At 57.5% G+C, this 12,652-nt stretch overlaps 1 protein-coding gene across 1 annotated transcript; it reads right to left on the bottom strand.

Annotated features, from left to right (window-relative positions):
* Positions 1-4,073: 4,073 nt before the first annotated feature.
* On the bottom strand, positions 4,074-12,243 carry LOC130854321 (basic proline-rich protein-like). The gene is made up of 5 exons (XM_057737014.1): positions 12,176-12,243; positions 7,687-7,921; positions 6,723-6,939; positions 6,267-6,338; positions 4,074-5,260 (listed from the first exon to the last, which is right to left on the bottom strand). Exons 1-5 carry the CDS (start codon positions 12,241-12,243, stop codon positions 4,074-4,076), a joined length of 1,779 nt encoding a protein of 592 aa, XP_057592997.1.
* Positions 12,244-12,652: the final 409 nt, after the last annotated feature.

Below are 12,652 nucleotides of genomic sequence, written 5' to 3'. Positions count from 1 at the left end.
TCCCTTCCCCCGACATGGCCACCAGCAGCATCTGAGGTGGTATGTGTGGCAACAGCCTGCCCGGGTGTCAGCGTGAGCAGGGCTCCTGCTGGCCAGTGAAGGGCACTCAAGGTGAGACGGGGCCGTTGGTCACGGCAGACTGCCTGGCTCCCCTGACTGACGCCCTCTGGTCCCCTGAGCTGGTGTCTTCCTCTCTGACGCTCTGATTACAGACAGGTATTTGGGAGTCTCGCGTTATGTAAATACGTAAAAGCAGAAACACAGACCCCATGACTGAAGTGTACACACGTACTCTTTCCTCGCCTGCCCCTTCCTTCCATCTGTCTGCTGGCTGTGCTGCTCCTGCCAACGTCCCAAGTCCTGCGCCTCTCAGGACCCAGTGCCAGGCGCCTCCCCCATCCAGCACTCCTCCATGAACCCAGACAAAAGTGCTCCCCGCCTCCGGCCCCTGGGGCTGCCTGTGCAGAGCCTCAGACACTGGTGCATGCATTCTTTGCACATGTGTTTAGGTCACACGTATGCATTTCCTTCAAGAGGCGACGGGGTCCCTGTCCTTACCGTATAAGTGAGGCACCCAGGTGGTAGGATCTACTCATAGTGCTGGGACCTCAGCCTCGGCTGCAGGGCTCCCGCCTGGGGTGTGAGGGAGGAGCTGCAGCCCTGCCTTGGCCACAGGTGGGGGCTTGGGGCCGTCTTCTTGGAAGGGCTGCGTGAAAGTCACAAGGGGCCAACACAGAAGGGAGACCAGATCTCAGACCCCATCTAGAGCAGCCCCCTACCCCCTCAAGGAGGGCCTGAGCCCCAGGCAAGGAAGGGCGGGGCTGATGAGGTAGGAGCTTGAGCCTGTCTGGGGCCGGGGTCCTGCGGGCTGGGAGACACTCCAGGTGGATGCCAGCTGGAGCTCGGGCCCTGCTCCTGCTGTGGACAGTCCTGACCCCGCTCAGCTACTGCCAGCCCTACCCAGTGGCCTTCCTGGCCCAACTACCCATCATCTTCTTCTGAATCCAGTGTGGTCTCCGGAATGACCCGTGTTTCCCACCGGGCCAGCAGTGCTGAAGGCAGCCACGTCGCTGCTGAGAAGGTGAGTTTTTCAATCCCTGCAGCCCCGCGGCGGGGGATGCCTGTGCGGTAATTAACAAGGTGCTTCCTCAGCAGGGAGCACGCGCCCTCGCCCGGGAGGGCCCTGGCTGCTCTGTCCCCTGGTGAGAGTGGATCTGTCCACACCCATCCACCTCTGTCCCCCCGGTGTGTGCTTCAGGCCCAGCTCATCCTCCGGGGCCAAAAAGGCCTTGAGGAGTCCCGGTGCCCCGACTGGATCCAGGACTCGCAGGGGAGCCTGCCTTCCCGGGCTCAGCCATCAGGTGCTGGGTTATTCCTGACTGCAGGCGCGTGCCAGGGTTCTGGGGAGGATGAAGCCTGAGCCTCTGATACGCATTAGGTCCCCCTGGGTGTAGAATTGTAACTTACTTCTACTTCCTTTGGGAAGGTCCCCCACTTTCACTCCTGTTAGTCAGAGCCCTTCTCCCCCTTCCCCTGGCTGTGCCTGAAGACCCCACCCCTGCTGGGCACTCAGCCCCACCCCCATCTCATCCAACACCATAGACTCGGCTTCACTCCAGCCCAGACCATCTCCTCACAGGTCCAGAAAGAGCTGTTAGCACCCGCTGCCCGCCAGGCCCCGGTGGTGTCTCCCCGCCAGGCCTTTTGACACCTGCTAATCAGACACACTTTCAGGCTTGTCCAGATCTGTTTCCAGGCAGAGAAGTGAGGGGCCAGCCTCCCTAGGAAGTATCTGGAAGGGACGTGACATTTGACCCAAGCCAGGCAGAGGGTCTCCAGGGAGGGAGCTGAGGGACAGAGGCTCGGAATGGGGAGGCATGGACCTGGACTGGGATGGGTCCTCCTTCCCACTACCCGGCCAGGAAGGGCGTGGCCACTTCCACTGAGAACCACCCGCTTCAGGCTGAGTGGCCAGCAGCAGCATCCCGGGTCCTTTCTGCTCCAGCTCAGAGTGGGCAGGGCAGCAGGGCCCTCCTGTCCTCTCCCGCAGAGCCATTGTCGGCCTGTGGCCACGTGGCCCTGTAGGGCTCCCCCTGGGGGGGGTGACCAGCAGAAGCGTGACCCCCACCTTCTCCCGGACTCCCTTCTCATGCTGCACGTGCCCCACAGAAACAGTGTGGTCCACACCCCTCCACAGACGGGGATCGAGGCTGGAGAGCAGCAAGGTCCTGTCCTGGGTCCCTCGAGGAGAGCAAAGGGGGCTGAGATCCAGGACCCCATCCAGCCAGGCTAGAGGAGGCTGCCCGGCCCCAGCGTGAGGGCCGAGATGCAGCGGGACAGAGACGTAGACATGGCACTTGAGAAAGCCCCTGCCCCGTCCTCCAAAGGGGTGGGGCAGCCTCGGCTGCCAGGCCAAGAGCCCTCCCTGCCCTCACACAGCACAGCCTTGAGGGTCTGCTGTGTGCTGTGTCTTAGAGACTTCGTTCCCACAGGACACAGCCTAGAAATATGGTGAGTGTGGCCGTTGGCCAAACACTGAGGTTCCAGACTTGGCAGCCCCAGGGCCTCGCCTCAGGAGCTGGGTGACCTTGGGTCATGGATCAGTTCCCCTCAAGCCTCAGTTTCCACATCTGCAAAGTGGGGTCATAATGCAGCCCCCCGAGCAGTGACGCCATCGAGGTTGTCCGTGACCTTGCGGAGCTGGCTACCTAGGGAGGGTGAGCTCTGCGGAGGGAAGTGCCCCTCCTTGGGCTGACCTAGCCCCGCCTGAGCGCTGAGTAGCCCTGGAAAGTCACGGAGCCACGCGAACCCTCAGACTCCTTCTCTACGTGAGAGGAGGCTGTGCCCCCTTCCCCGGCTGCTGCTAGTCAGGAGGCAAAGCGCTACCAACGCCAGCCAAGGCTGTGAGTCCCAGCCGGGGGCCCGGCCAGCAGACACGCTCCACACCCCCCTCCCGACGTGTCCCCTGTCATCCCAGCTCAGTTCCATCTGGGGACCTGAGTCGCTCGGGGGAGGATCGTTCCTGGCAGGGAGACCAGCCCGGGCAAGGGCAACACTTAGGGAGGGTGGTTTGGGTGGGCGGCAGCAGCATCCTGTCCCCGAGACGGCCCAGGGGCTGTGACGCAAACCTAACCCATAACCGAGGGCCACACGCGGGGTCACCGAGAGGCATACAAGCCGCCTGGTCCACGCGTGCTTGGAGCAGAAGGACTGCTCTTCCCGCGGGCCCGATCCTTCTTCCTGCCCCTCCCCCTCTCTCAGCCTCCCTGAGATGGTGACCAGGGCTGGAGGCTGCACCTTCAGCCCGGCCACGGCAGGGGAGCCACTGCAGTCCTGCTATCTGCTCGGGCAGCTCCGAGGCCTAAATTACCCAGCAAACGGAGATGGATGGCAGGGCCTTCCCGGCTCAAATTGATTCTCCACTCGGCGCTGGCAGCGTCTCCTCTCCCTGGTGATCACTGAAAAACACTTTTTTCTCCATCTAATGGCCCAGTTCACCAGCTCCCTGATAGGACGCGAAGATGTATATCTAATCGTGGATTAATGGGGACGGAGCAGGAGGAGGCGGCCATCCCAGGGTCGATCCAAGGCGAGGTGGGGGAGGGCACGGTGCCCTGATGTGGGGCTCCCCCACCTCCGGCAGCCCCAGTGACTCGCCCAGAAGGGGTCAGGGGAGGTCAGCAGGGCTGGGGCCAAGTAGGAAGTCAGGGCACGGGCATCTCCTTGGGGGACACGTGGCCTCACTGCTTTATCCAGGGTGTGTACCATCGCTGCACGGAACATGCTTCAGCTGTGAGTAGATGGAGACCTGCAGGCTGTGAAACAGAGGCACAAATAAGAAAAATTACCTTCCCGAGGTCATGTAATAGGCGAGGACTGGCAGGGAGCCGTGGCAGGGAGCCACCTTTGACTTCCAGCTGATGCCACACTGACACTCCACAACCATGGGTAAGTCGAATGCTCCTCTAGCTCACTTTGTCCTCCCCACAGAATGAATGGACACTGAGGTCTCAGTGAATCATGTCTCTGTGCACAGTTGTTTCGAAGACATGGGGATCACCTAATTCCTAGTCTTAAAGACAACAATAGTAAAAACAACAATAGGATGGTGATGGTGGTGATGGTGGTGGTGGTGGTGGTGGTGATGGTAATGGTGGTGATGGTGGTAGTGGTGGTGCTGGTGCTGGTGGTGGTGCTGGTGCTGGTGGTGGTGATGGTGCTGGTGGTGGTGATGGTGGTGGTGGTGGTGGTGGTGATGGTGCTGCTGGTGGTGGTGGTGCTGGTGGTGGTGGTGATGGTGGTGGTGGTGGCAGTGGTGATGATAATGGTGGTGGTGGTGGTGATGGTGATGGTGCTGGTGGTGATGGTGCTGGTGGTGGTGATGGTGATGGTGGTGATGGTGGTGGTGGTGATGGTGGTGGTGATGGTAATGGTGGTGGTGGTGATGGTAATGGTGGTGGTGGTGGTGATGGTGGTGATGGTAATGGTGGTGGTGGTGGTGATGGTGGTGATGGTGGTGGTGCTGGTGGTGGTGCTGGTGGTGATGGTAATGGTGGTGGTGGTGGTGATGGTGGTGATGGTGGTGGTGGTGCTGCTGCTGGTGGTGGTGGTGGTGGTGATGGTAATGGTGGTGGTGCTGATGGTGGTGGTGGTGGTGGTAGTGGTGGTGCTGGTGGTGGTGATGGTGGTGGTGGTGGTGACGGTGGTGGTGGTGGTGGTGGTGGTGGCGGTGGTGGTGGTGGTGGCAGTGGTGATGATAATGGTGGTGGTGGTGGTGGTGGTGATGGTGATGGTGCTGGTGGTGATGGTGCTGGTGGTGGTGATGGTGATGGTGGTGATGGTGGTGGTGGTGATGGTGGTGGTGATGGTGCTGGTGGTGATGGTGCTGGTGGTGGTGATGGTAATGGTGGTGGTGCTGGTGATGGTAGTGATGGTGGTGGTGGTGGTGATGGTGCTGGTGGTGGTGGTGATGGTAATGGTGGTGGTGATGGTGGTGGTGGTGGTGTTGGTAATGGTGGTGGTGGTGCTGGTGATGGTGGTGGTGGTGATGGTGCTGGTGGTGGTGGTGGTGATGGTGGTGATGGTAATGGTAATGGTGGTGGTGGTGCTGCTGCTGGTGGTGGTGATGGTAATGGTGGTGGTGATGATGGTGGTGGTGATGGTGGTGATGGTGATGGTGGTGGTGGTGATGGTAGTGGTGGTGGTGGCAATGGTGGTGGTGGTGATGGTGGTGATGGTGCTGGTGGCGGTGGTGGTGGTGTTGATTGTGATGACAATGATGGTGGTTTTAATTATGACAGCACTGATGGGGCACTTGGCCAGGCAGTGTGCTGAATGCTTAACATTCTCCATCTCATTTAATCCTCACCCTCTATCGTGTGCACTATCAATAGCCCCATTTTATAGATAATGAACACACTGTCACATGGCCCTTGGTCACAAGCTGGGGCAGGACCCATGCCCCCTCTGTCTAATTCCGGAGCTCAGCTTCCCCCCAGGTCTTTATTTCCCACCTCCAGAGCATGTCAGTCCTCTAACTAGCTCCCTTACGAGCTGACTACTAATCTTGGTAGCGTTTTAGTGCCTTTCATTGTAATCCCCGGCAGCCAGTGCTGCACATCTGCTAATTACATGTTTTATTGTCTCGTTTGCTGTTAAATATTGTCTGCACCTACCATTAAGCAAATGCACCTCCTGCATGGATTTATCCTCTCCTGAACTCTGGCATGCAGAAGCCCTTCAGGGTTCAGAGTCTGCTGGCCAGCCCAGGTCCCAGCCTTGGAGCCCACCTTATTCTCTGTCCTCCCGGCTAAGCCCTCAGCAGCACCTGCCCCCATGCCAGTCTCACAATGCGACCCACCCTCCCCACCCCCCACCCCAGGCGTCTTTAAACAGAAGGCTGTTCGCATCACTCCCCTGTGCAAAGCGTCTTCAGTGTTTCCGCAGGGTCCCCACGACATCGGCCATGCTCCTGGTGTGGGACCCCAAGCCCTTTTCCTGCAGGTGAAGCCAGCCAGGGTTTCCGTCAGCCTGGCTCCATCCTTGCAAGGCCAGCAGCTCGCCTGCTAGAATCCCTACCCTTGATACCTCCAGGGCCCGAGGCCAGGATGAGACAGAGCCCCTTCCCCCAGAGCCCCACGCCTCCTGTCACCGTCCACAGTCACCACCTGAAACATCAGCCCCTCCTCCCCAGGACCCTCGTCGTCACGTTGTCCCCAGACCGTTCTGCTCTGCTCCCTGGAGCTCCCATGGGGTAAAGAAATCACCTGCATCTTCAAACCTTGACCTCTTGCTCTTGGTGACAGCCTCCCTGGATGAGCTGCACTCATCTTCCCAACCTGCAAATCACGGGATCACCCTGAGCAGAATCATCCACCCCTCCCCTGACAACTGCATGCTGCTTCCCTGCCGCTGTCACCTCCCTGGCCGGGGGTCTTAGCACCTGGTACGAGGTTTGTCTCCATGGAGCCTCCTGCCATTGTTCAGTGTAACTTTCGTATTTAACTGGAATGGTCTTCACCGCCCCCCTGCGTGCAGCCACCGTCACCTTCTCTGAAACGTCAGCAGCAGCATCAGCTCTGCCCTGGCCTCCTGGCTGCCAGCTCGCGGGCCCTGTCTCTCCCACGCACCAGCCTTTGGGCCTCACAGCATCTCCCGCCTCTTGACCCTTCGACTGTCTCCTGCTCTACCAGCCCTGGCTGTGCTTCCTTGCCCTCCCATACCAGGACTCTGCCCACACTCCTGCCCGAACCTGACCTTGGCCATGGCCTTCGTCTGGCCTCCGAGTGCACCTGCTGGGGAGCCCAAACTAGATGCAGCCACGTGGTCTGCTGCTCCAGGCCGGCCCCGCCCGCCACCTGTCCCCCGGGGAGTGCCCACAGCTGGGCCGCTGCCCACGGAGCCCTGCGCCCCCTTGACACTCCTCCCGTCCCCTGTCTCCTGCCCAGAGGGGTGATTTTAAGTCACCGCTGGCAGCGGGCTCCGAGGTGAGTCCCGCCAGGGTCAGCACACCTGGAGGACAGGTGGGGTAATGCCTGTCTACCCGCGGGGAGGCCCAGACGGCTGGGCTTTTGGACCCGGCAACATGGGGGATACGGAGCCTTTGTGAGTTGCTTTTATCTTTTTCATAACAAATTTTTTAAATGACTAAGTCAATATTTGTTCAATGCAGAACACTTGGGAAACAAACAATGGAAGGGAAAAAATTACCCATAATTGCACAGTGCAGAGACAAACACCGTTTGCTTCAGAGCCGTGTCTTCTCTCCTTCTGCCGCCTCCCTCGCCTCCCTCTCCTCTCACATGTGTCAAAAACAGGATCTCTGTGCACAGACACACACACACGCATGCACACAAACACACATGCATGCACACACACACAAGCACGCACGCTTGCTCCGTCGGCCACGCTCCCCTCCTCTCCGGCGGCAGCTGCACAGGGGTTCTGTTTGTCTGTCCCCCTCGGTCTCCAGCCCTCCCCAGGTCCAGGCTGTCCTCCCCTCTCGTCCTTCCAATCAAAGTCTCCTCACTGGCCCTCTGCAGCCCTTCCTCCTCCCGGAAGGGATGAGATGGTCAGTATCCTTCAGGGGCTGCTGTTGCTCCCACAGTGAAGCCTAGGCCTGAGCACGACCTGCCCTCGAGGCCTCTGGCCACACCTGCAGCCTCCCGTCCGCCCCTCCCCGCACACCGGCTCCCTCTCCTGAAGGACGCCCACCAGCCACCCTCCCTCCACTGGCCTCGCCCTCCTCCCCAGGTCCCCACCGTACCCCACACGCTCCCCCGGGACAGCTCTGCGGCTTCCCGGAGGCAACAGGTCCCTCGTGTCCACTGGCCTCAGAGCCCCGGCCTGGATGCTCTGAGTGCCAGCTCGCCGCAGCCTCCGCACAGGGCTCAGCTCCTGAGGGGCGCTCTCTCCGCCTCTCCTGAGCAAAGGATGAGTCAGTGACTGACTGGGTGGGTGAACGAACGAACGTGTGAATGGAATCCCTGGAACGGGGTTGCTGCAGAGGCCGCCTTGTTTCCCTCCACAAATGCTGACGTCACCTGTGCATCTACAGCACCTGGGCAGCCCAGGCAGGCCGGCCCGGCGCTTCTCACTAGGCAGAATCGTGTTTTCATATGTGCAAATTTTGGGGTAGAAGTTCATGTGTTCCCGCTCAGATGGGCAGGAATTCTGTGATTAATGACGGGAACCTTTTTATATTTGCCTACTGGCCACTCGTACACCTTCATCTGTGACTTTCTGGCTCACGCCCTGTGTCCGTCTCTGCTTGATGTCTTTTTTGCTGTTTATTTATGGTAGTATTTCAGGTTGTTGGCTCAGTCACCCTTTGAATCAACATAGGTTGTGAAGTAGTCCCCCTGCTGTTGTTTGTTTTTAATCGTGTTCAAGTTTTCATTTGGGTAATGACCATACGTCCCCTAATACTCCGTGGGTCTCTTGACGAGTTTTGCGCCAGGGCCACTTAGACGCCAGCTCGGGGTGAGACGGAGAGGACCAGGCGTGCCAGCTGAAGAAACAAACAACGGGCCGGGTACATCTACCACGATTTGGCCAGCCTCTGGGAATTCTGAGTTTTATATATATCTTTACAATGTTTCCTAAATTGTGCAAACACATTCCCTTCTAACTTTAATTTAGTTGTTTCCCGTTCCTCCTCCTTGGAAAAGCCGAGAGGCAGGCGTTCCAATTCATGAAGCCTCCTACACGTGTTTTAAATTTCATTTTCAAGACACAATCCAACTCAGAACACACATTCATTACAATGCACCTTCCTGCCCGCTGCTTCCTCCAGCTTCTTGGGATTTTTAATTCCCCCAATCCTGGAGATTTCTGGGATCAATAAAATCGCCAAGCTGTAAGTATTCATTTACTATAACAAAGTTTCACAGACTGGGCAGCCTAAACAATGCAGATCATTTTCTCACAAGTCCTAGAGGCCAGACGTCTGAGACCCAGGTGCGGCAGGCCTGGCTTCCTCCGAGGCCTCGCTCCTTGGCATCTAGACAGCTGTCTTGGTTCCATGGCCTCACGTGGGCAACTGACGTTCTCAGGTGGAAGAATTATCCCTGTGCTTTTTTACATGCTTTCCTAGAACTCCCTGACTATATGTAATTACAGACCTGAAAAGGCATTCGTTTGTTGTCTTCTTTTTCGACCAACCACAAGCTATTGGTTGAACTGTGACTCCCTGGTCTACACCCGGGGCTCCAGGACACAGCAGCAGAGGGAGTGGGCTTGTAGCCAGGGCAGGGTTCACCGTGTCACCTGGGGAGAGGCACTTTGCCAGCAAGGCCTTGGTGTCCGTGTCTGTAACGTGAGGTGATGATGACATGCGAGCGGGTGCCATCGTGCGCGTTAGTTGGGGAGGTACGGGAAGCCGCTGGTTTAGTGCCACAGAGGAGCCCAGAAAATGCTATTTCCTTCCCCAGGTTCATTTTTCCCCCACATTTTGATTTTAAGACGTACTCATTAAAAGCGAACAACAGTGCAGATGGGACTGAAGAGCAAAGAAAGGGTCCGCAGACGCTCACCCAGACCCCCAGAGGCAAGGACTAAACTCAGCTCCGCGTGGACACGCACGCTTGCCCGTCTGTGCTGCAGACATCAGGAGGCCCTCCCCTTCCTCCCGGGAGCACAGCTAGAGGACACGCCGCAGCCTCCCTCGCGTGGCCCGTCGAATATGCGTGGATGGCACGTGCCTCCTGCAGGCCCAGCCCGGGAGCTCGTCGCCCCTCATTAGGCATCGTCTGTCCTCTGGTTGAATGGCAGGGACGAGGGGGCCCAGAGGAGAGAGGAGGCGGGATGTGGAGGGAGCCTGGGTCCACCACGTGGAACCTCAGCCACTCAGCAGCTACAGTGAACGATTCACGTCTGCGAGAATGAGACCTCAGTGTGCCAAGTCGCTGAGATCTGGGCGTTTCCGGTACAGCCGTTAACCTGCCCTGACCCACACACCAACGGGTATTTCACAGAGCATTCTGTTCTGCAACTTTCCTTTCTTTAACACGTATTCATATCTTTCTACTTCGGCCAGACAGTTCGCACCATTTGTGAAAAATAATGGCTCCAGACTAGGCATGTCAATGACAGGTGACAGGATCCCTCTCACAGAGGCTAAAACAGAAGGGTTTCATCTCATGTGTTAAGAGACAGAGCCGTCTCAGAGTTCATTCTGTGATTCAGACCCTTGACCAAGGACCCAAGTTTCCTCAGATTGTTGGCCTTTGTCCTTGGCTTCCTTCCTTCTTTATTAGATTCTAGGTTCTTTCTTTTGCTTTTTTTTTTTGTAACTTACTTTCTCATTTTCTTGGAGTACTTCCTCAAGTCACTTCTTTCGAGAAGTCAAATGAAAGATTGACTTTGCATGTGTGAAAACATCTCTACTCCCCCTTCCCACTCAACTACTAGTTTGACTGCGAGTAGAACGTCATCAGCATGTTAGGGGCTTGGCTACATTTTTGTAAGGAACGGCTGATAAGACGGCAGATAGGTTGATTGTTCATTTCTCTGTAGATGAGTTGTTTCCCTCTCTGAAAGTGCTGGGGACTTTTTTATCTAAGGTCTTATGCAATTAGATGAGAACCTGCCTTGCTACTGAGGCTCCTTTTTGATGTATCCTGCTTGCTGCTGCGGGAGGCCCTCTCGGGGCTGAGGCTCTGCTTCCCTTGGGGCTCAGCGGTTCCCTTTCATTATTGATCTGCTCTTCCCTCACGTCCTCTGGTTTTGTTTCTGGCTCGTGGCCTCCTGGAGCCTGTCTTCTCTGTCCTCTATCTGTTTGCTCATAATTCCAATCTTTCTGTCTTTTTGCTCTGTGTTCTTGGCGATTTACTAACCCTGCTTTCTCACCCTCTGTTGTTTTTCTAGGGGGTGCAGTCGTATTTTAGGCTCTAACTGCTTATTTTGGTTGTCTGGCCGTTCCCTTTTCAAAGCATGCTGTTTTTTTTATTTTATGGTTATAATATCCTCTCAAATGTCTCTGAGTATGTTAATTGGGGCATTTTTAGTGTACGTTTCACTGAAGTTGCTCTGTTTCCTCTGGCCTCCGTTTTTCCTGCGCATTTACCTGCCTCTTTCTCTCGCACGCTGCTGGCTTCCCTCTCTGGCCTGGCGATGCTGGCTGTCTACTCACACAGTGAAGGTGCAGGTGAGGGGGCCGGGGTCCAGCCTCCACTGTTGGTTAACAGGACTTGCTTTTCTGCTCACCCTCCCACCCCCGGATAATAACCCTGACTTTGTGTTCTGTGGGGTGGGGCAGGGAGAAATGTGGCAGCTGTCAGGTTCTCTGTAGAGTGAGGGAGTTAGCACCCTCCGTGTCAGAATGGAAAGGGTTTCATTCTGGGCTCCGACCAGCTCTGGCTTTCCCTGTGGGCCTGATCCCGTGGCCTGAGTGGCTGCCTGTGGGCTGTGTGTGCAGCTTGGCCCCTCGGCCTGGGCTCTGCGCCCGTGGGCGGGGAGGGCGGGGCTCTACCGACTGGGCTGGGCCCACGTGCACCTCACCAGGACCTCCGTTTGCAGCCTGGCTCCTCCCCCAGCCCGCCCATACCTGCCGCCTTGGGGACCCAGGCCCCCCACTACTCCAGTGGGAGGGATCTCGGCTGCAGCCTGCTGCCAGCATCCGGACTCCAGCTCCCTCCTGTTTTATAGGTCAGCTCACACGCCTGTGCTTTCTGTCTCCTGGAATTTATTGAAAGCTCTTAGTCATTGTTGTGAGGATTAAAACGCAATTACGTATGCAAAGCACAGAGCACAGTACCGGGCACATAAGGAGGGCTGGGTCAATGTTGGCAATTATTATCGCAGTTGGTTAAGGACGTCCCCAGGATGCTGAGACCTCTTCCTTCAGGGAGGCCACAGTTGGGACAGACAGAGGCACAAGTAGCACCAGTCGTAAGTCTCTCCCGCTCCCCAGCGCTGGCATCTTTGCTCGTCAACTTGGTCCTTCCTTACAGCCTCCTAGGAAATCAGGGACCGCAGATCTCACCTTCCGTCCCACTGCTGGGATTGAGAGACGACCTCGCCTCAAGAGCTGGGTCAGAGGAAGAGCGACGTGCCTGCCGCAGACGTTCCTGGGAGAAGAGGTGGTTTCAGTAGGAGGCTCACAGATGGGTTCCTTGGAGGTGGTGGAAGTGAGGAGGAATGGGCTCTGGCAGGCAAGGTGTGGGGGGCAGGGCACCATCTGGGGAGCTTCTCAGCCGAGGGCGTCATCTGGTCTGCGGTCTCAGAGACAGGACCTGCCCGCATTCCGGGGGCAGGGCGTGGTCTCTGCATCCCCAGCCCCGGCCTTGGTGGACTGTCCTCCCCTGCGTGTGGGCAGAAAAGCGACTTGCTCCTGACCCTTACAGTAGAGCGGCAGTGGCGGCACGTCACCCCCATGATTATGTTACGTAACAGAGACGGTCTTGATGAAGGAAGCGGCCATGAGGGGAAAGCCCATGCGGCCAGGGACTGTCAGTATCTCCCAGAAACTACCTTTAGGAAGCGGGGAGGCCTCCAGTCAGCCAGAAGCCAGGGTCACACAACCGCAAGGATTTGCGCTCCTTCAACATCCTGAGTGAGCTCGGAAGTGGGGCTTCCCCTGGTTGAGCCTCCAGGTAAGCACAGAGCAGGGCAACCCCTCCGCTGCAGTCCCTGAGGCCCTGAGCAGAGGGAC

Source organism: Hippopotamus amphibius, chromosome 5, assembly GCF_030028045.1.
Source record: "Hippopotamus amphibius kiboko isolate mHipAmp2 chromosome 5, mHipAmp2.hap2, whole genome shotgun sequence".
In the NCBI taxonomy this organism is placed as follows: Eukaryota; Metazoa; Chordata; class Mammalia; order Artiodactyla; family Hippopotamidae; genus Hippopotamus; species Hippopotamus amphibius.
Note: the sequence above shows the minus strand (reverse complement) of the source record. Positions and strands in the feature narration are given on the sequence as shown.

What these genes read in the sequence shown, in the direction of transcription:
- LOC130854321 (XM_057737014.1), bottom strand. Translation starts at nt 12,243, where the DNA reads ATGCGGGCAGGTCCTGTCTCTGAGACCGCAGACCAGATGACGCCCTCG. An exon ending in TCCTTCAGGAGAGGGAGCCG is followed by an intron (nt 6,940 to 7,686) that starts GTGTGCGGGGAG and finishes CCCTCTGGGCAG; the next exon opens with GAGACAGGGGACGGGAGGAG. An exon ending in GTCAAGGTTTGAAGATGCAG is followed by an intron (nt 5,261 to 6,266) that starts GTGATTTCTTTA and finishes CATCACAATCAA; the next exon opens with CACCACCACCACCGCCACCA.